The sequence below is a fragment of the Rhinatrema bivittatum genome, chromosome 2 (genome assembly GCF_901001135.1).
Source record: "Rhinatrema bivittatum chromosome 2, aRhiBiv1.1, whole genome shotgun sequence".
In the NCBI taxonomy this organism is placed as follows: Eukaryota; Metazoa; Chordata; class Amphibia; order Gymnophiona; family Rhinatrematidae; genus Rhinatrema; species Rhinatrema bivittatum.
In genome coordinates, this window is record NC_042616.1 from 823267350 (window position 1) to 823282029 (window position 14680).

At 47.1% G+C, this 14680-nt stretch overlaps 1 protein-coding gene across 6 annotated transcripts in view; it reads right to left on the reverse strand.

Moving 5' to 3' along the window:
- Positions 1–14680, reverse strand: part of MAF1 (MAF1 homolog, negative regulator of RNA polymerase III) — a 100207-nt gene that overhangs the window by 31242 nt on the left and 54285 nt on the right. For all 6 annotated transcript variants that reach the window (XM_029592341.1, XM_029592346.1, XM_029592344.1 and 3 more), the window contains 2 exons: positions 8206–8334; positions 7937–8102 (listed from right to left, as the gene is read on the reverse strand). In XM_029592341.1, coding sequence (XP_029448201.1) covers positions 7937–8102; positions 8206–8334 — 295 coding nt within the window. The remainder of the gene's footprint in view (positions 1–7936; positions 8103–8205; positions 8335–14680) is intronic.

Sequence of the window (14680 nt, forward strand, 5' to 3'; positions counted from 1 at the left end):
GGCCGCCAGCGAGCAGGGAGGGCCAGGAAGGGGGACAGGTGGCCGCCAGCGAGCAGGGAGGGCCAGGAAGGGGGACAGGTGGCCGCCAGCGAGCAGGGAGGGCCAGGAAGGGGGACAGGTGGCCGCCAGCGAGCAGGGAGGGCCAGGAAGGGGGAGAGGTGGCCGCCAGCGAGCAGGGAGGGCCAGGAAGGGGGAGAGGTGGCCGCCAGCGAGCAGGGAGGGCCAGGAAGGGGGAGAGGTGGCCGCCAGCGAGCAGGGAGGGCCAGGAAGGGGGAGAGGTGGCCGCCAGCGAGCAGGGAGGGCCAGGAAGGGGGACGGGTGGCCACCAGCGAGCAGGGAGGGCCAAGAAGGGGGACGGGTGGCCACCAGCGAGCAGGGAGGGCCAGGAAGGGGGACGGGTGGCCACCAGTGAGCAGGGAGGGCCAGGAAGGGGGACGGGTGGCCACCAGTGAGCAGGGAGGGCCAGGAAGGGGGACGGGTGGCCACCAGTGAGCAGGGAGGGCCAGGAAGGGGGACGGGTGGCCACCAGCGAGCAGGGAGGGCCAGGAAGGGGGACGGGTGGCCACCAGCGAGCAGGGAGGGCCAGGAAGGGGGACGGGTGGCCACCAGCGAGCAGGGAGGGCCAGGAAGGGGGACGGGTGGCCACCAGCGAGCAGGGAGGGCCAGGAAGGGGGACGGGTGGCCACCAGCGAGCAGGGAGGGCCAGGAAGGGGGACGGGTGGCCACCAGCGAGCAGGGAGGGCCAGGAAGGGGGAGAGGTGGCCACCAGCGAGCAGGGAGGGCCAGGAAGGGGATAGGTGGCCACCAGCGAGCAGGGAGGGCCAGGAAGGGGGATAGGTGGCCACCAGTGAGCAGGGAGGAGCAGGCAGGCAGGAGGACAGCCAACAATGACTGAAGAGTTAAAGGGAAGGGAATCCTGAGGGCATGACTGGAGCGGGGAGGGAAGGGTACATCCAGCAGCAGTTGGTGAGAAGAAAGAGGGCATGGTAGTGACCTTTCATCATAAGGAAGCATGAACAAACCCTGAGCTGTAACTCTGTCACAAAGTGTCCTGCCAGCACCTGATGGGGTGCTCTTTCTCTGCATCTATCCGTGCGCCTACACAGGCCCAAGGAGCTTTGCTCTCCTCCTCTCACATTACATCACAAAATCAGCACTCAGCAGACTCTCCAAATCCTCAGTACGAGATAGGTTTTGTACAAGTAATCCATAGCAGCACAGAGACAAAAGCTAGCTCCGATATCCTGGCCTTAGAAGGACATGGAGCCTGTCTATAACATCCTAGCCATACAGAGATATGGAGCCTGCCTACAACATTCCGGCCATAGAACAACATGGAGCCTGCCTACAACATCCTGGCCATACAGAGACATGGAGCCTGCTTACAACATCCCGGCCATAGAACTACATGGAGCCTGCCTACAACATCCTGGCCATAGAACGACATGGAGCCTGCCTACAACATCCTGGCCATAGAACGACATGGAGCCTGCCTACAACATCCTGGCCATACAGAGACATGGAGCCTGCCTACAACATTCTGGCCATAGAACAACATGGAGCCTGCCTACAACATCCCGGCCATAGAACGACATGGAGCCTGCCTACAACATCCCGGCCATAGAACGACATCGAGCCTGCCTACAACATCCCGGCCATACAGAGACATGGAGCCTGCCTACAACATCCTGGCCACACAGAGACCTGGAGCCTGCCTACAACATTCCGGCCATAGAGAGGCATGCAACCTGCCTATAACAGCCCAGCCATAGAAATTCTAGCCACATAAGTCCAGGGATGGACAGGAGGCATTTTGGGGTGGGCTAGAGTTAGCCACATAAGTTATGCAGCTAACGTCAATATTCATAGTTAGTTGCTTAATCTGTGTAGCTGTCCTAAAGTTGGCCCTGTATATCCCCATTAAGTTATCCAGTTCTAATAATGTTGCTTTGTCATTTAGATGAATGACTTTTCTCTTATTCGTCTAAATAACTTTTGCATATCGGCCTCCATATTTTTAGAGTCCAGCCATAGATGTATGAGTCTTAAATTCTCCAGGCAAACTGAAATAAACATGCCTTGAGCTCTTCCGGCAAACCATTCCAGCGGTAGGGCCCCACAAAGGAAAATTGGTGCTTACCTGCTAATTTTCGTTCCTGTAGTACCACGGATCAGTCCAGACTCCTGGGTTCTGTCCACTCACCAGCAGATGGAGGCAGAAAAAGTTCCAACTGACTCCGCCCCTTCCGTGAGGTGCACCTACAGTACGTCAGTATTTAAATGAAACAAAGCAGAAGAACTAAAAAACCCAACTAAGTAGCTAACTGCTATAAACTGGGAGAACATTCCATAAGAACCAAACAGCAGCAGAGCACTTAACAACATATAACAAACATATTATGTGAAAATACTTATCTGCAAAGTAAACAAGAACGAGCGGACTCTCCTTTATCTCCAAACTGAAAAAGGTGGGACTCTGGACTGATCTGTGGTACTACAGGAACAATAAGAACCAATTTTTCTTTCCCTGTACGTACCCAGATCAGTCAAGACTCCTGGGATGTTCCAGAGCTCCTTTATCTAGGGTGGGACTCAGAGTTCCGTTCGGATCACCGCATCACCGAAACCCCCAGATCCTGGAGCCTGAACATCCAGGCGATAATGTCTAGCAAAAGTATGTAAAGACTTCCAAGTCGCCGCCCTACAAATCTCATGCGGAGATACTTGCTGACACTCCGCCCAGGAAGTTGCTTGAGACAGAGTAGAGTGAGCACGAAGACCAGACGGAAGCGACCAACCATTAAGTAAGTATGCCAAACCAATAGCTTCTTTTAGCCATCGGGCTATAGTAGCCCTAGATGCTTTCTGTCCTCTCTTGGGACCGCTCCAGAGCACAAAAAGATGGTCTGACATGCGGAAACTATTAGTGACCTCGAGATAACGCAATAGAGAGTGCTGCACATCTAGCTTGCTCAAATCTCTAGACTGAGGATCCGATGGTTGTGAATCAGGAAACGATGGCAGATCAATCGACTGATTCAAGTGAAAAGAAGAAACCACCTTTGGAAGAAAGGATGGAACAGTCCTCAAAGAAACGCCAGAATCTGTAATTCTTAAAAATGGTTCTCTACAAGATAAAGACTGAAGCTCAGAAATCCTACAGGCCGAAGAAATAGCTACCAGAAAAATCACCTTTAAGGTAAGGTCTTTAAGAGTAGCCCTCTTTAGAGGCTCAAAGGGCGCAGCACAAAGAGCTTTAAGAAGAACCAAATTTAAACTCCATGAAGGGCAAGGATTTTTGAAAGGAGGGCGCGAGTGTTTGCCCCCGAAGAAAACGAGCCACATCAGGATGGGATGCCAGGGTAACTCCTTTTATCTTCCCACAGAAGCAACCTAGAGCTGCCACCTGTACCCTGAGAGAGCTGCAGGTTAAGCCCTTAGCCAGACCAGCCTGCAAAAAAAGACAAAATGTCAGGAATCAAAGCCCGAGTAGGAACCACCTGATTCTCCTCACACCAGAATTCGAAAACTCCCCAAACCCTGACATAAGCTAGGGAAGTAGAGGTTTTTCTTGACCTGAGAAGAGTAGTGACCACCGCATCAGAATAATCCTTATCTTTCAAGAGCCGCCTTTCAAAAGCCATGCTGCTAGAGAGAAGCGATCTACCTCTTGCAAACAAACGGGACCTTGGCAGAAAAGATTCAGAAGGATCTGAAAGCAAAGCGGACCGTCCACTATGAGGTTGACAAGGTCTGCAAACCAAGGACATCTTGGCCATTCCGGAGCTAGCAGAATCACCTCCGAGGGATGGGATTCTATGCACCGAAGAATTTTGCCGATGAGAGGCCAAGGAGGAAACACATAAAGCAGAATGCTCATTGGCCAGGGAAGAACCAAGGAATCGACTCCTTCTGCCCCTGGCTCTTGACGTTGACTGAAGAAGCGTGGAGCCTTGGAGTTCTGGAACGTTGCCATCAGGTCCACGCTCGGTGTGGACCACTTTTCGCATATGAGATGAAACGCCTGCTCGGAAAGTTCCCACTCCCCAGGATCTAGACGATGGCAACTGAGAAAGTCTGCTTGAACGTTGTCAAGCCCAGCGATGTGAGACGCTGCAATGCGAAGGAGATGTTGTTCCGCCCATGCTATCAACAGCTGAGCCTCGAACGCGACCGATTGGCTCTTGGTTCCCCCTTGGAGGTTGATATAAGCCACTGTTGTCGCATTGTTGGAAAGGATTCTGACTTCCCCTGAAGAAGCGGTAGAAAGGCCTGTAAGGCTAGTCTCACCGCTCTGGTCTCCAAACGATTGATCGACCAACAAGATTCCTCTGGCAATCATTGCCCCTCAACAGACCTGTTGAGACAAATTGCCCCCAGCCAGACAGACTGGCATCCGCGTGACTACTGTCCAAACTGGAGCCTCTAGGTCCATTCCATGACGCAAATTCTGCGATAGGAACAAGCAGAGTCTGTAAGAGGAAGGGGAAGATGAAACTGTTCCGACACAGGATTCCATTGGGAGAGCAATGCTGACTGAAGTGGTGTCAAATGAGCAAATGCCCACGGAACTAAGTCCATGGAGCCTAGAACCTGTAGAAAATGCCAGACTTTGGGAGGAGACTTGGGCAACAAGACCCAAATTTGACACTTTAGTTTGATGATCCGTTGTTCCGTGAGAAAAACTTTCCCCCGCCGGGTGCCGAACAGGGCTCCCAGAAACTCCAAGGACTGGGATGGTATTAAGTGGCTCTTTGCTGGGTTAACAACCCAGCCCAATGACTGCAGAAGCTGAAGAACTCGAGACACAGTCAAGTGTCAGATGTTCCGACTTCGCTCGAATGAGCCAATCGTCTAGGTAGGGATGAACAAAGAATCCCTCTTTTCGGAGCTGTGTGGCTACTACAATCATTATTTTGGTAAAGGTCCTGGGTGCCGTGGCGAGACCGAAAGGAGGAGTGCAAAATTGAAAGTGGTCCCCCAGAATCGAGAACCACAGGAACTCCAATGGAGGTACCGGCACAATGGCCCCGAGCGCTCTTAGACGCCTGACACTTGAGTGTAAGAATATGGCGAGGGCGCCGTACAAAATCTAAGGCATAGCCTTGTTTTATCACAGTAAGGACCTACTGATCTCATGTTATTTTGGCCCACTCCTCAAAATAGAGAGACAATCTATTTCCTACTACCAGAACCGAGGAATGGACCGGCCTCATCTCATTGAAAAGTTTTCGCTCCACTAGAGGATGGGAGGGACCAGGTCTCCCATAATGACGTCCTCGAAAGGACTGAGGCCAAGATTGCTGTTTAGCAGGCTGTTGCCGAAAAGAAGAACCTGAAGAGTGGGAGGAGCGAAACCTGCGGTTTCCTCATAAATGGGATCTGGAAGATAACGATCCCCTTGTCCTGGGCCTATCCTCAGGCAGACGATGTACCTTATTTTCTCCTAAGGAATGAATCAAGACCTCAAGATCCTTCCCAAAAAGAAGTTTACCCTTAAAGGGTAAAGATCCCAATTGAGCTTTTGAAGAGACATTCACAACCAGTGTCTTAACCAGAGAAGTCTGCGGGCAGAGACAGCCGAAACCATTGATCTGGCTGAGGCACGTAACAAATCATAAAGAGCGTCAGCACTGTAAGCAACAGCGGCTTCCAAACGCCCAGCTTGAATAGCCTCGGACTCAGAAAGAGAAGAATTATTCTGCAGGAGCTGAACCCAGTGGAGTCCTGCTCTTAAAGCAAAACTACTGCACATAGCAGCTCGGACTCCAAGAGCCGAAACTTCAAAAATCTTTTTAAGTTGAACCTCTAACGTTCGATCCTGAAGATATTTGACAGCTGTAGTACCAGGAAGTGTGACTGTAGTCTTTTTGGTAACAGCAGAGACCAATGCATCAACCTTGGGAACACGCAAAAGGTCCAAAGCATCCTCAGGCAGAGGCTATAGCTTATCCATGGCCGTGCTGACCTTTAATCCCAAGACAGGGGTGTCCCATTTGCGAAATAAGTCTGTGACTGAAAGATGAAAAGGAAAAGACCAAGTGGGACCATGAAGACCAATCATGACAGGGTCAATTGAACCCATACAAGAATCCTCTGGCGGGAAACCAATTCCCAACTCCTCAAGAATCGCAGGAATGAGAGGAAGAAGCTCATCCTTCCTAAAGAGGCGGACCACCTTAGGATCAGTGCCTTTGACCACATGAGGACCCTGAGAGGACAAGGGATCTTGACCAGCAGCAGAATCAGGGTCCTGAGGAGGAATGTCGCTTGGGTCCCCCTGGTATGACTGAGATATAAGAAAAAGTGTCAGGTAAGTGCTGAGACACCGGAGTCCTAAGACAGCGTTTAAGCTTGGGAACATCCATCCCGCGTGAGGATTTCTTCCATTTAGAAGCTGCTTTTTGAGACAATGGTACTGAAAAAGAAATCCCCTCAGAATTCTTTTTTGAGGACTTTCTGGCCTTATAAGCTTTAAGTAAAAACATAATAAAGTCGGAAGAGGAGTCTGAAGTCCCCTCAGGACTCTCCTCAGCAGCAGGAGCTGAATTAGCAAAACAATCAACTCCCTGGGAGGCTAATTGCTGTGGAGAAAGAGCAGGAGGAGAAACCTCTCCCCCCTCAGCTGCGGAGTGGAGCAGCTTGAACAGAGACAGAAATAGCTTCAGATGAAGCAGGAAATGGGAAGGAGGCTGCAGCAGAAAGACGCGGGTGTCCCGGTCTGACAGAGCGAGGAAGAAATAACACCCCCAGCTGCCCCTGAAGATCCCCCCCCTCCCCCCGGGGAGGCAGGAGGAGCATAGACCGTCACGAGAGACTCTAGCCCGCGCGTCTCCACACGCACGGCAGGCTGGACCACGCGGCATGGCTGAGGAGAAAATGAAAGCGAAAGAAAAAAGTCTGCTGACTGCCCAAAGCAGCTAAAGAGGTAACAGACAGTCCGACGGGCAAAGTAAAAAGGCTCTAAATAACTTTTTTTTTCTTTATACGACCTGAAAGAAGCTGGGTCCTCTGCTCTGTGGGGTGAGTGAACCGGGCTCCCCGGTATCACCCCAAAAGCTGCAGCAAACTGAAGCCAAGGGTTCTCAACCCCTAAAGCCAAAAGCCTCAAATACCAGGGAGGATGGTCCCCTCAGGAGCTGCCAACTCCATGGGAGGCTAATCTCTGCTTGCCCTGCTTCCAGAAAAACAAAACTTCCTTTTTTTTTTTTTTTTTTAAAGTAAAATAAAATAAGAAATACTTAAAAGAAAAAGATAAATTTTATGAACAAAATATCTATTTTGTCTGTATTTTTCAAAACTGCCTAAAATCCTGACTGTAGGATTTGCACCTCCACCATCTGCTGGAGGCAGAAAAATACTGAGGTACTGTAGGTGCCCCTCGCGGAAGGGGCGGAGTCAGCTGGAACTTTTTCTGCCTCCATCTGCTGGTGAGCGGACAGAACCCAGGAGTCTGGACTGATCCGGGTACGAACAGGGAACACTAATTAACCTCTCTCTCTCTCGAGTCTGCGAGGCGAGCCTGGCGAACAGAAGGTACAGCCGGTATCAAGTGCAGCGGATATATCCAGACGACTCAAAAAAGCAATTAGTCCCATTATCAAAGCTGCAAGGAGAAAGGGCTTAGAAGAAGGCAGCCGGGGGCTGCACGGAAACCAAATCATCCAAGCAGTGAAACCCGTCAGCTGTGTTCCAGCGCTTTGGCCAAAACATTCAGGAAGCTCCAGAAAACCCGGCTCTCTGAAGCCGCACTCAAAAACCGTGAAGGAAGCCTCATCCGATTTCCCAGCCCTTCAATAATATTCTGCTGTGCCTGGGAATTCATGACTCTCGTTGGAGCTCTCTCTCTGCTGACCAGTACCGACTCTGTGCTTGGAAGAGCGCGAGATAGGCAAACGGTGAGGAGGATGGAGGGGGCATGGGCCCGGTCACTCACCCAGTTCAGGCTGGGCTCCCTGCTGAACTCGTGGCTCTTGGCGGCGCTGAAGTCGTAGTCCGGCCGGAAGGACTCGTTCAGAGTGGCGATCAGGTAGAAGAGGGTCTTTCTGCTGCACTTGTCACTGAGGGGGCCCTCGTCCTCCCCGCTCTGACTCTTACTGAGCCTGGGGAGAGAGAGAGAGAGAGAGAGAACGGAAGGGAGAGCTCAGCGGGGCGCGGCTGACCCAGGTGGGAGGGAAAGCCTGGCCTCGCTGGGAGCGGCTTTACCTGCTGGGGCTGATTCCGCTGGTCTGCGGGGGCGAGAGCGCCTCCAGCACATGGGGCTGCCCTTCCTGGCAGAACTGCTTGAACATGTGCTTGTCGTCCCCCGCCATCTTGCAGGAGTAACTTTCGATCCTGTGAAGAGAGACAGGCGCAGGTTAGAGAGGAAGGCGAGGCAGGAGACCACGGTCCTGCAGCACTGGATTTTACCTGCATTTCCTTCTTCCTTCCCCATAAAAACACATTCAGTATTAAAAACATGGCTATTTCAACAAGCGTTCGACGCAATCCGCTTTGGAACGGAGATTAAGGAAGACACTGATGCAGAAGGCTGATTTAATGAGATTTGACTATGTACGAGCTTGCAAAGACGTGTCTCTAACATTAAGAATCAATGTTGGAACAACAACTGGTTTCTAATTAAGCAATAACAAGAATGGTTTGTTGGGAAGCAATATTGAAAAATGATTGATTGTAAGTATCATTGTTTTGCCATTAAGTAAGCATTCAGTTTTCTACTTATCTATTTTATGTGTGTTTTCATCTTGTTAGCCGCCACAATCTCTGGAGTGGCAGTTGAAAAAAAATTTTTTAATTGAAAATTCAAATAAAAAAACCCATAAAACTAAAAGCATAAAAACATATCAATAAAGATGGTGAACAGATTTAAAAGTAAAAGCTAAAATCATAAGCAGAACCCTAAAAGGAACAGGCAGCCAACGAAAAGACTTAAAACTCAGAAATGAGTCATGCAATTTAAGAATGAAAAATCAGTAATTTACACAAAAACTTGAGTTCAGCATATAAGAATGACTATAATCGCAGGGATTACTTTTTACATATTTATTTGACAAAAAGAAGGGCGTAGCTTATGGAGTACAAGGAGCTGAGTAAAACAAGAACACGCCACGCTTGCGATGAGACTCTGAAAAGTGAGGTCTGAATCTAAACTCCCTCCCAAAATACAGACCTCAGATTTGATGGGCAATGGGACAATGTAACCCCTTGTACTATTAGGTTATTTATTTACAATATTTACAACTTGCATTATACAATAAAACTTGTTCTAAGTGGGTAACGATACATTCATAAAAGCAGTCAGGGCAGAAAAAGGGATTGACGGTTCTGTAACCCACAGAACCTCAGTTTTCAGAAGTTTATGATCCGATTACCGGCATGCAGGCTCCCAGCAGACTAAGAGTGCACAGATCCTAACTCACAGTAAAGCTGTACCTCCAATAAAACTTGTTCTAAGCGGGTAACAATAAATACAAAAAAGCAGTCAGGGCAGAAAAAGGACCTCAGTTTTCAGAGGTTAATGTATTATGAGTTAGGATCTGTGCAGTCTTGGACCGCTGGGAGGCTACATGCTGGTCATCGGAACATTATCATCCCAACTACGATGTCTTTCACTTCTCAAGATCTGAACGTAAAGACAGAGGTCTACTAATAATCAGTAAAAAAAGAACTTAATCTTAATCCGTACAAAATACAGATTAATACACCCTTCGAGGTGGCAATACTAAAATCATCACAATTAAACATAGGAATGGTCTATTGACCCCCTGGAACACTCAAAAAGACTAAAGCGTTTCCATCACCAGACTCTACAATAATAGTAGGAAACTTTAACCTACATGTAGACAGAACTCCAAGAACAACAGCATGTGAAACCGTCTTAGGAAGCGACGGGATGGTCACAATTTGTAATCAACCCCACTCATAAAGCAAGACATATCCTAGATCTAATATTTGCCAACTACATTAACTGCCTAATCAATACTTCTCCCATTATATTGCCCTGGTCTGATCACCAACTAATAAAAGCTGAAATAACTCGCCTCAACACAAAGCCAACAAAGTGAAATAATAATCATCAAATGTTCACATTCAGAAATAAGATGAAACTGGATACCCTTGAAGAAACAATGAAAAATAAGCTAAATTAATTCAATCAAGCTAATGCCTCCTTTGCTTTCGACTCCTGGGATAAAATCATCAATGATATTGTTGATAACTTAAACCCAATACAGACAAAAATATTCCAAAATGAACTGAATACCTCTAAACAAAGGAAACCATGGTACACCGAAGAGCTAAGACAAATTAAACAGACTGAGAAAATCTGAGAAACAATGGTGGAAGCGCCTGTCTACCGAATCCCTAGGAACATACAGATCCCAGCAAGCAAAATACCGCGAACACATCAATAAAGCAAAAAAGAAAAAAAAAAAAGACTACTATGCAAAACAAATTCACGGGGTAATATTCAATTCTAAACTACTCTTCGAAACCGTCAAACACTTAATCAAGCATCTACCTTCCTCCATCGAGAATACAAACAACTTTTCAAAAAACGCCTGTAACGAATATGCCACCCCCATGTTAGATAACATAAATAGATTAAAAACACAATTCCCCACTTGCTCACCAACAAAAGATACCACTGTAAAACCTGAGATACTTAAATGGAATACATTCGATTTAGTAACTAAACTTGAAATAAAACAAATTATTATTAAAATTAAGCCTGCTATCCACTAGATCAGATTCCAACAAGTTTCCTGAAAATAGTATATAACATAATCACGCCAACAATAGCAACCATAATCAACCATTTGCTCTCAGAAGGACTGGTCCCATATGGTGTGAAACAAGCTGTCATCAAACCAATCCTAAAAAATAAAAATGGCAAAATCGACGACTGGGACAATTATTGACCGATATCTAACTTGCCTTTCATTGCGAAAGTTCTAGAAAAAGCAGTATTGTACCTGGAAAATCACTTAGAAGACAATGACAGCCTATACGCAAACCAATTCAGATTCAGAAAACACTGCTCGACAGAATCTTTACTCATAACTTTAATAGACACAGAACTATAGGGGTTTGACAATGATGAATTTTATATCTTGGTACTCACAGACTTAACAGCAGCCTTTGACACCGTGGACCACACATTACTATGCCATCAGATGAGAACAGCTCCGTCTATTCCAATTTTTCTCAAGTGGTTCTCCTCCTTCTTTACTGATAGGACATTTCAAGTCAAACTGGGCAACCACTTATCTGACACATTCCCAATCAATATAAGCATCCCCCAGGGTTCAGTACTCTCGGCCACATTATTTATTTATTTATTTAACTTCTTTTACTATACCGATACTCAAGACCAGGTCTTATCGTACCGGTTTACATTAGAACATGGGGAAACCAATTAACGTCTAAGTAGAAATGACAAGTTACATTAAAACAGGGAGCGTAAAACATGGATGTCGGAAGTTAGGGCAGAATTAAACTATAACATTAATGAGTGATAGATATAATCAACAAAAACAATAAATTAACAAAAACAATAAATTAGTAATACAGAAACATGGATTATAATCAGCGGATATTTACATGGTATGTCCGGTGGGAGGAGTGGCGGGGAGGTGAGGGGGGGAGGGAAAAGGGTGGGTTGTGGGGTGAGAGACAGAGTTGGTTAAGATGGGTTCCTTCAACGGTAGGCTTGTGTAAACAGCCAGGTTTTAAGTTTTTTTCTGAAGGTTAGATGGCATTGTTCCTGGCGTAAGTCTTGAGGAAGCGAATTCCAATGTAGTGGACCTGCTGTCGAAAGTGCTCGCTTGTGAATAGAGTTGTGGACTGATGATTTGTTGGGAGGGGCCTTGAGCGTACTTTTGTAGGCAGTTCTTATTGGCCTTGTGGATGTATGTAGTTCCAGAGGGAAGGTGAGTTGGAGAGTGGATTGTTGGTAGACAGTTTTGTGGATGATAGTGAGAGCTTTGAACAGTATTCTATATTGAATGGGAAGCCAATGTAAGATTTTTAGGATTGGTGTGATGTGGTCCTTGCGCCGTGTGTTTGTAAGGATCCTGGCCGCTGCGTTTTGCAGCATCTGTAGAGGTTTGGTCGAAGAAGTGGGGAGACCGAGTAGAAGAGCGTTGCAATAGTTGATCTTTGAAAACAGTATTGCTTGAAGCACGGAACGGAAATCCTGGAAGTGTAAGAGCGGTCTTAGATGCTTCAGGACCTGTAGCTTGAAGAAGCATTCTTTGGTTGTAGCGTTAATGAATTTTTTGAAATTCATTCTAGAGTCAAGGGTGGCCCCAAGGTCTCTGACATGGCTTGCTAGTGGGGTTATTGTGTTATTGGTGAAGGGGTGGTTATCGCTAGGGGAGATAACCAGGAGTTCCGTTTTGGACGTATTTAGGACCAGGTTGAGACTTGAGAGAAGCCGGTTGATGGCATGTAGGCAGTCGTTCCAGAAATTTAGAGTTGAGGAGATTGGGTCCGAGATGGGGATTATGATTTGCACATCGTCTGCGTATATAAAATGGGTGAGGTTGAGGCTATTGAGTAGCTGGCATAAAGGAAGTAGATATATATTGAACAGGGTATTTCCTCTATGTAAACTACTAACAGAATTAGGAATTAATTTCTTATACACAGCCGACATATAGTTCTACATTCTTATCACAAAATCAACTGAAAATACATCAACACTCTCAACATACATAATGGAAATACAGCAACAATTATCTCAGTTTAAATTAACACTAAACACAAATAAAACTGAAATTGTGTGGCTAAGAAGAAACCCCTCTATTGTTAAACCGCCTAATCTAGACTTGGGTTACTTCCACATTACACTCTCAGAATAAGTACGAGCCTAGGAATACAGATAGATGAAACATCACAATGAAAAATCACATACATAAACTAATTAAAACAGGATACTCCAAGCTGCGAATATTACATCAACTGAAACCTCTACTAACATTACAAGACCTCCAAACTGTCTTACAAACACTGATATTCTAGACTACTGCAACTCCCTATTAGTCGGCCTACCTTCAGGTCAATCAAAACCATTGCAACTACTATAAAATGCCTCAGCAAGACTCATTAGGAGCAAGGAAATTGGCCACATCACCCCCACGCTGATAGAGCTACACTGGCTGCCAATACAATCAAGAATCCACTATAAAGTACTAACAATAATTTCTGACATCATCAGTGACAGAAACCCCAGCTTATTGGGAGTAACTCTCTAACCATACACACCACAATGTATTCTAAGATCACAAAACAAAGGACTATTAACAGTGCCTACAATGCGGAATACACATCTAATGCAAACAAGAGACCAAAGGTTCTCCATTGCGGATGTTACATAGCGGGTGATTTAGTGTGCCCTTGGGCTTCAGCCGAACCCCAGACGGATCCAAGACTGAACCGAGGGTTGACGGTGTGTTCCAGCATGGCAGATGGTCTTACCTTCTGCCAGACCTGCAAGCTCCCAAGGCCAACAACATGATGTTGGAAGTTGAATGGTCCTCCGACCATTCCGAGCCCTTTCGGACCTGCCGCTTAGATCGGCATGGAGCAGCAGGCCTGGCCTGAGGATGAGGGCAGATGGGCCTAGACATGAAGACATGACACCAAGGTTGATGCAACGGCATCACAGACGAGACAGTTGCAGACATGACACCAGGGCTGTTGAAGACATGACAACAAGGCTGATGCGGACAGCATCAGAGACGAGGCTGGAACAAGACATGACACCAAGGTAGTTGAGGACATGACACCAAGGCTGATGCGAAGACATCACGGACCAGGGTCGATGCAACGGCATCCCGGACCAGGGTCGATGCAATGGCATCAGAGACAAGGAACTTGACGAAGTCCAGACGAGACGAGAAATTGGGCGGAAGGACATTGGCACTGTCTCTCAGGGTGCCCTACTCAGCCCACCTTCATGGGCGGACCCAATGGGCTGGTCGTGGACCACCCTGTCCCACTGCGTGCCCTACACAGCCCGAGGAGGTTTGTCACGGACCACGCGGAGAGTGGGACAAGCGCAGGGAAGAGGAGCAGGGAAGTCCGCGGCTCCGGCTGCGGTGAAGACTGATACCAGGGGCGGCCTCCGGGCTGCGCGAGGAAATCTAGTCCGTGGCTCCGGCCGCGCTGAAGGCCCGACTCCAGCGGCACCAGCCGCATCGGGCAGTAGAAGCAGCAAAGGGTAAGAGAGTGCCTGCTCGCGGGGATTAGCTCCGTGGGCAGGGTCCATGACAGCGGGCCCCATGTTGTGGAACTCCCTACCAGAGATGTTACGTCTGGTAACAGAAAGAAAGAAAGAAAGAGCTTCAAACGTGAGCTCAAAACAGGACTCTTCAAAAATGCATATGACCTAACATAAAACAACAAGATGCAGAAAATCCCATTATTAACAACAGAGATACTATTAGATAAACAAGAGACAATTATTGAGAGAAGTATAGTATATTATAAAGCAAGCGACCAATTAAAATATTAAAGAATTGTAAAGAAATTATGAATCACAAATTACTATATCAAAAATATAATTAACATGCTCTGATCCTGTATAGACCCATAATGTGAATGTTGCTTTTGTAAACCGTTGTGATGATCTTTTGGAACAACAGTATAAAAAAATGCCTAAATAAATAAATAAAAT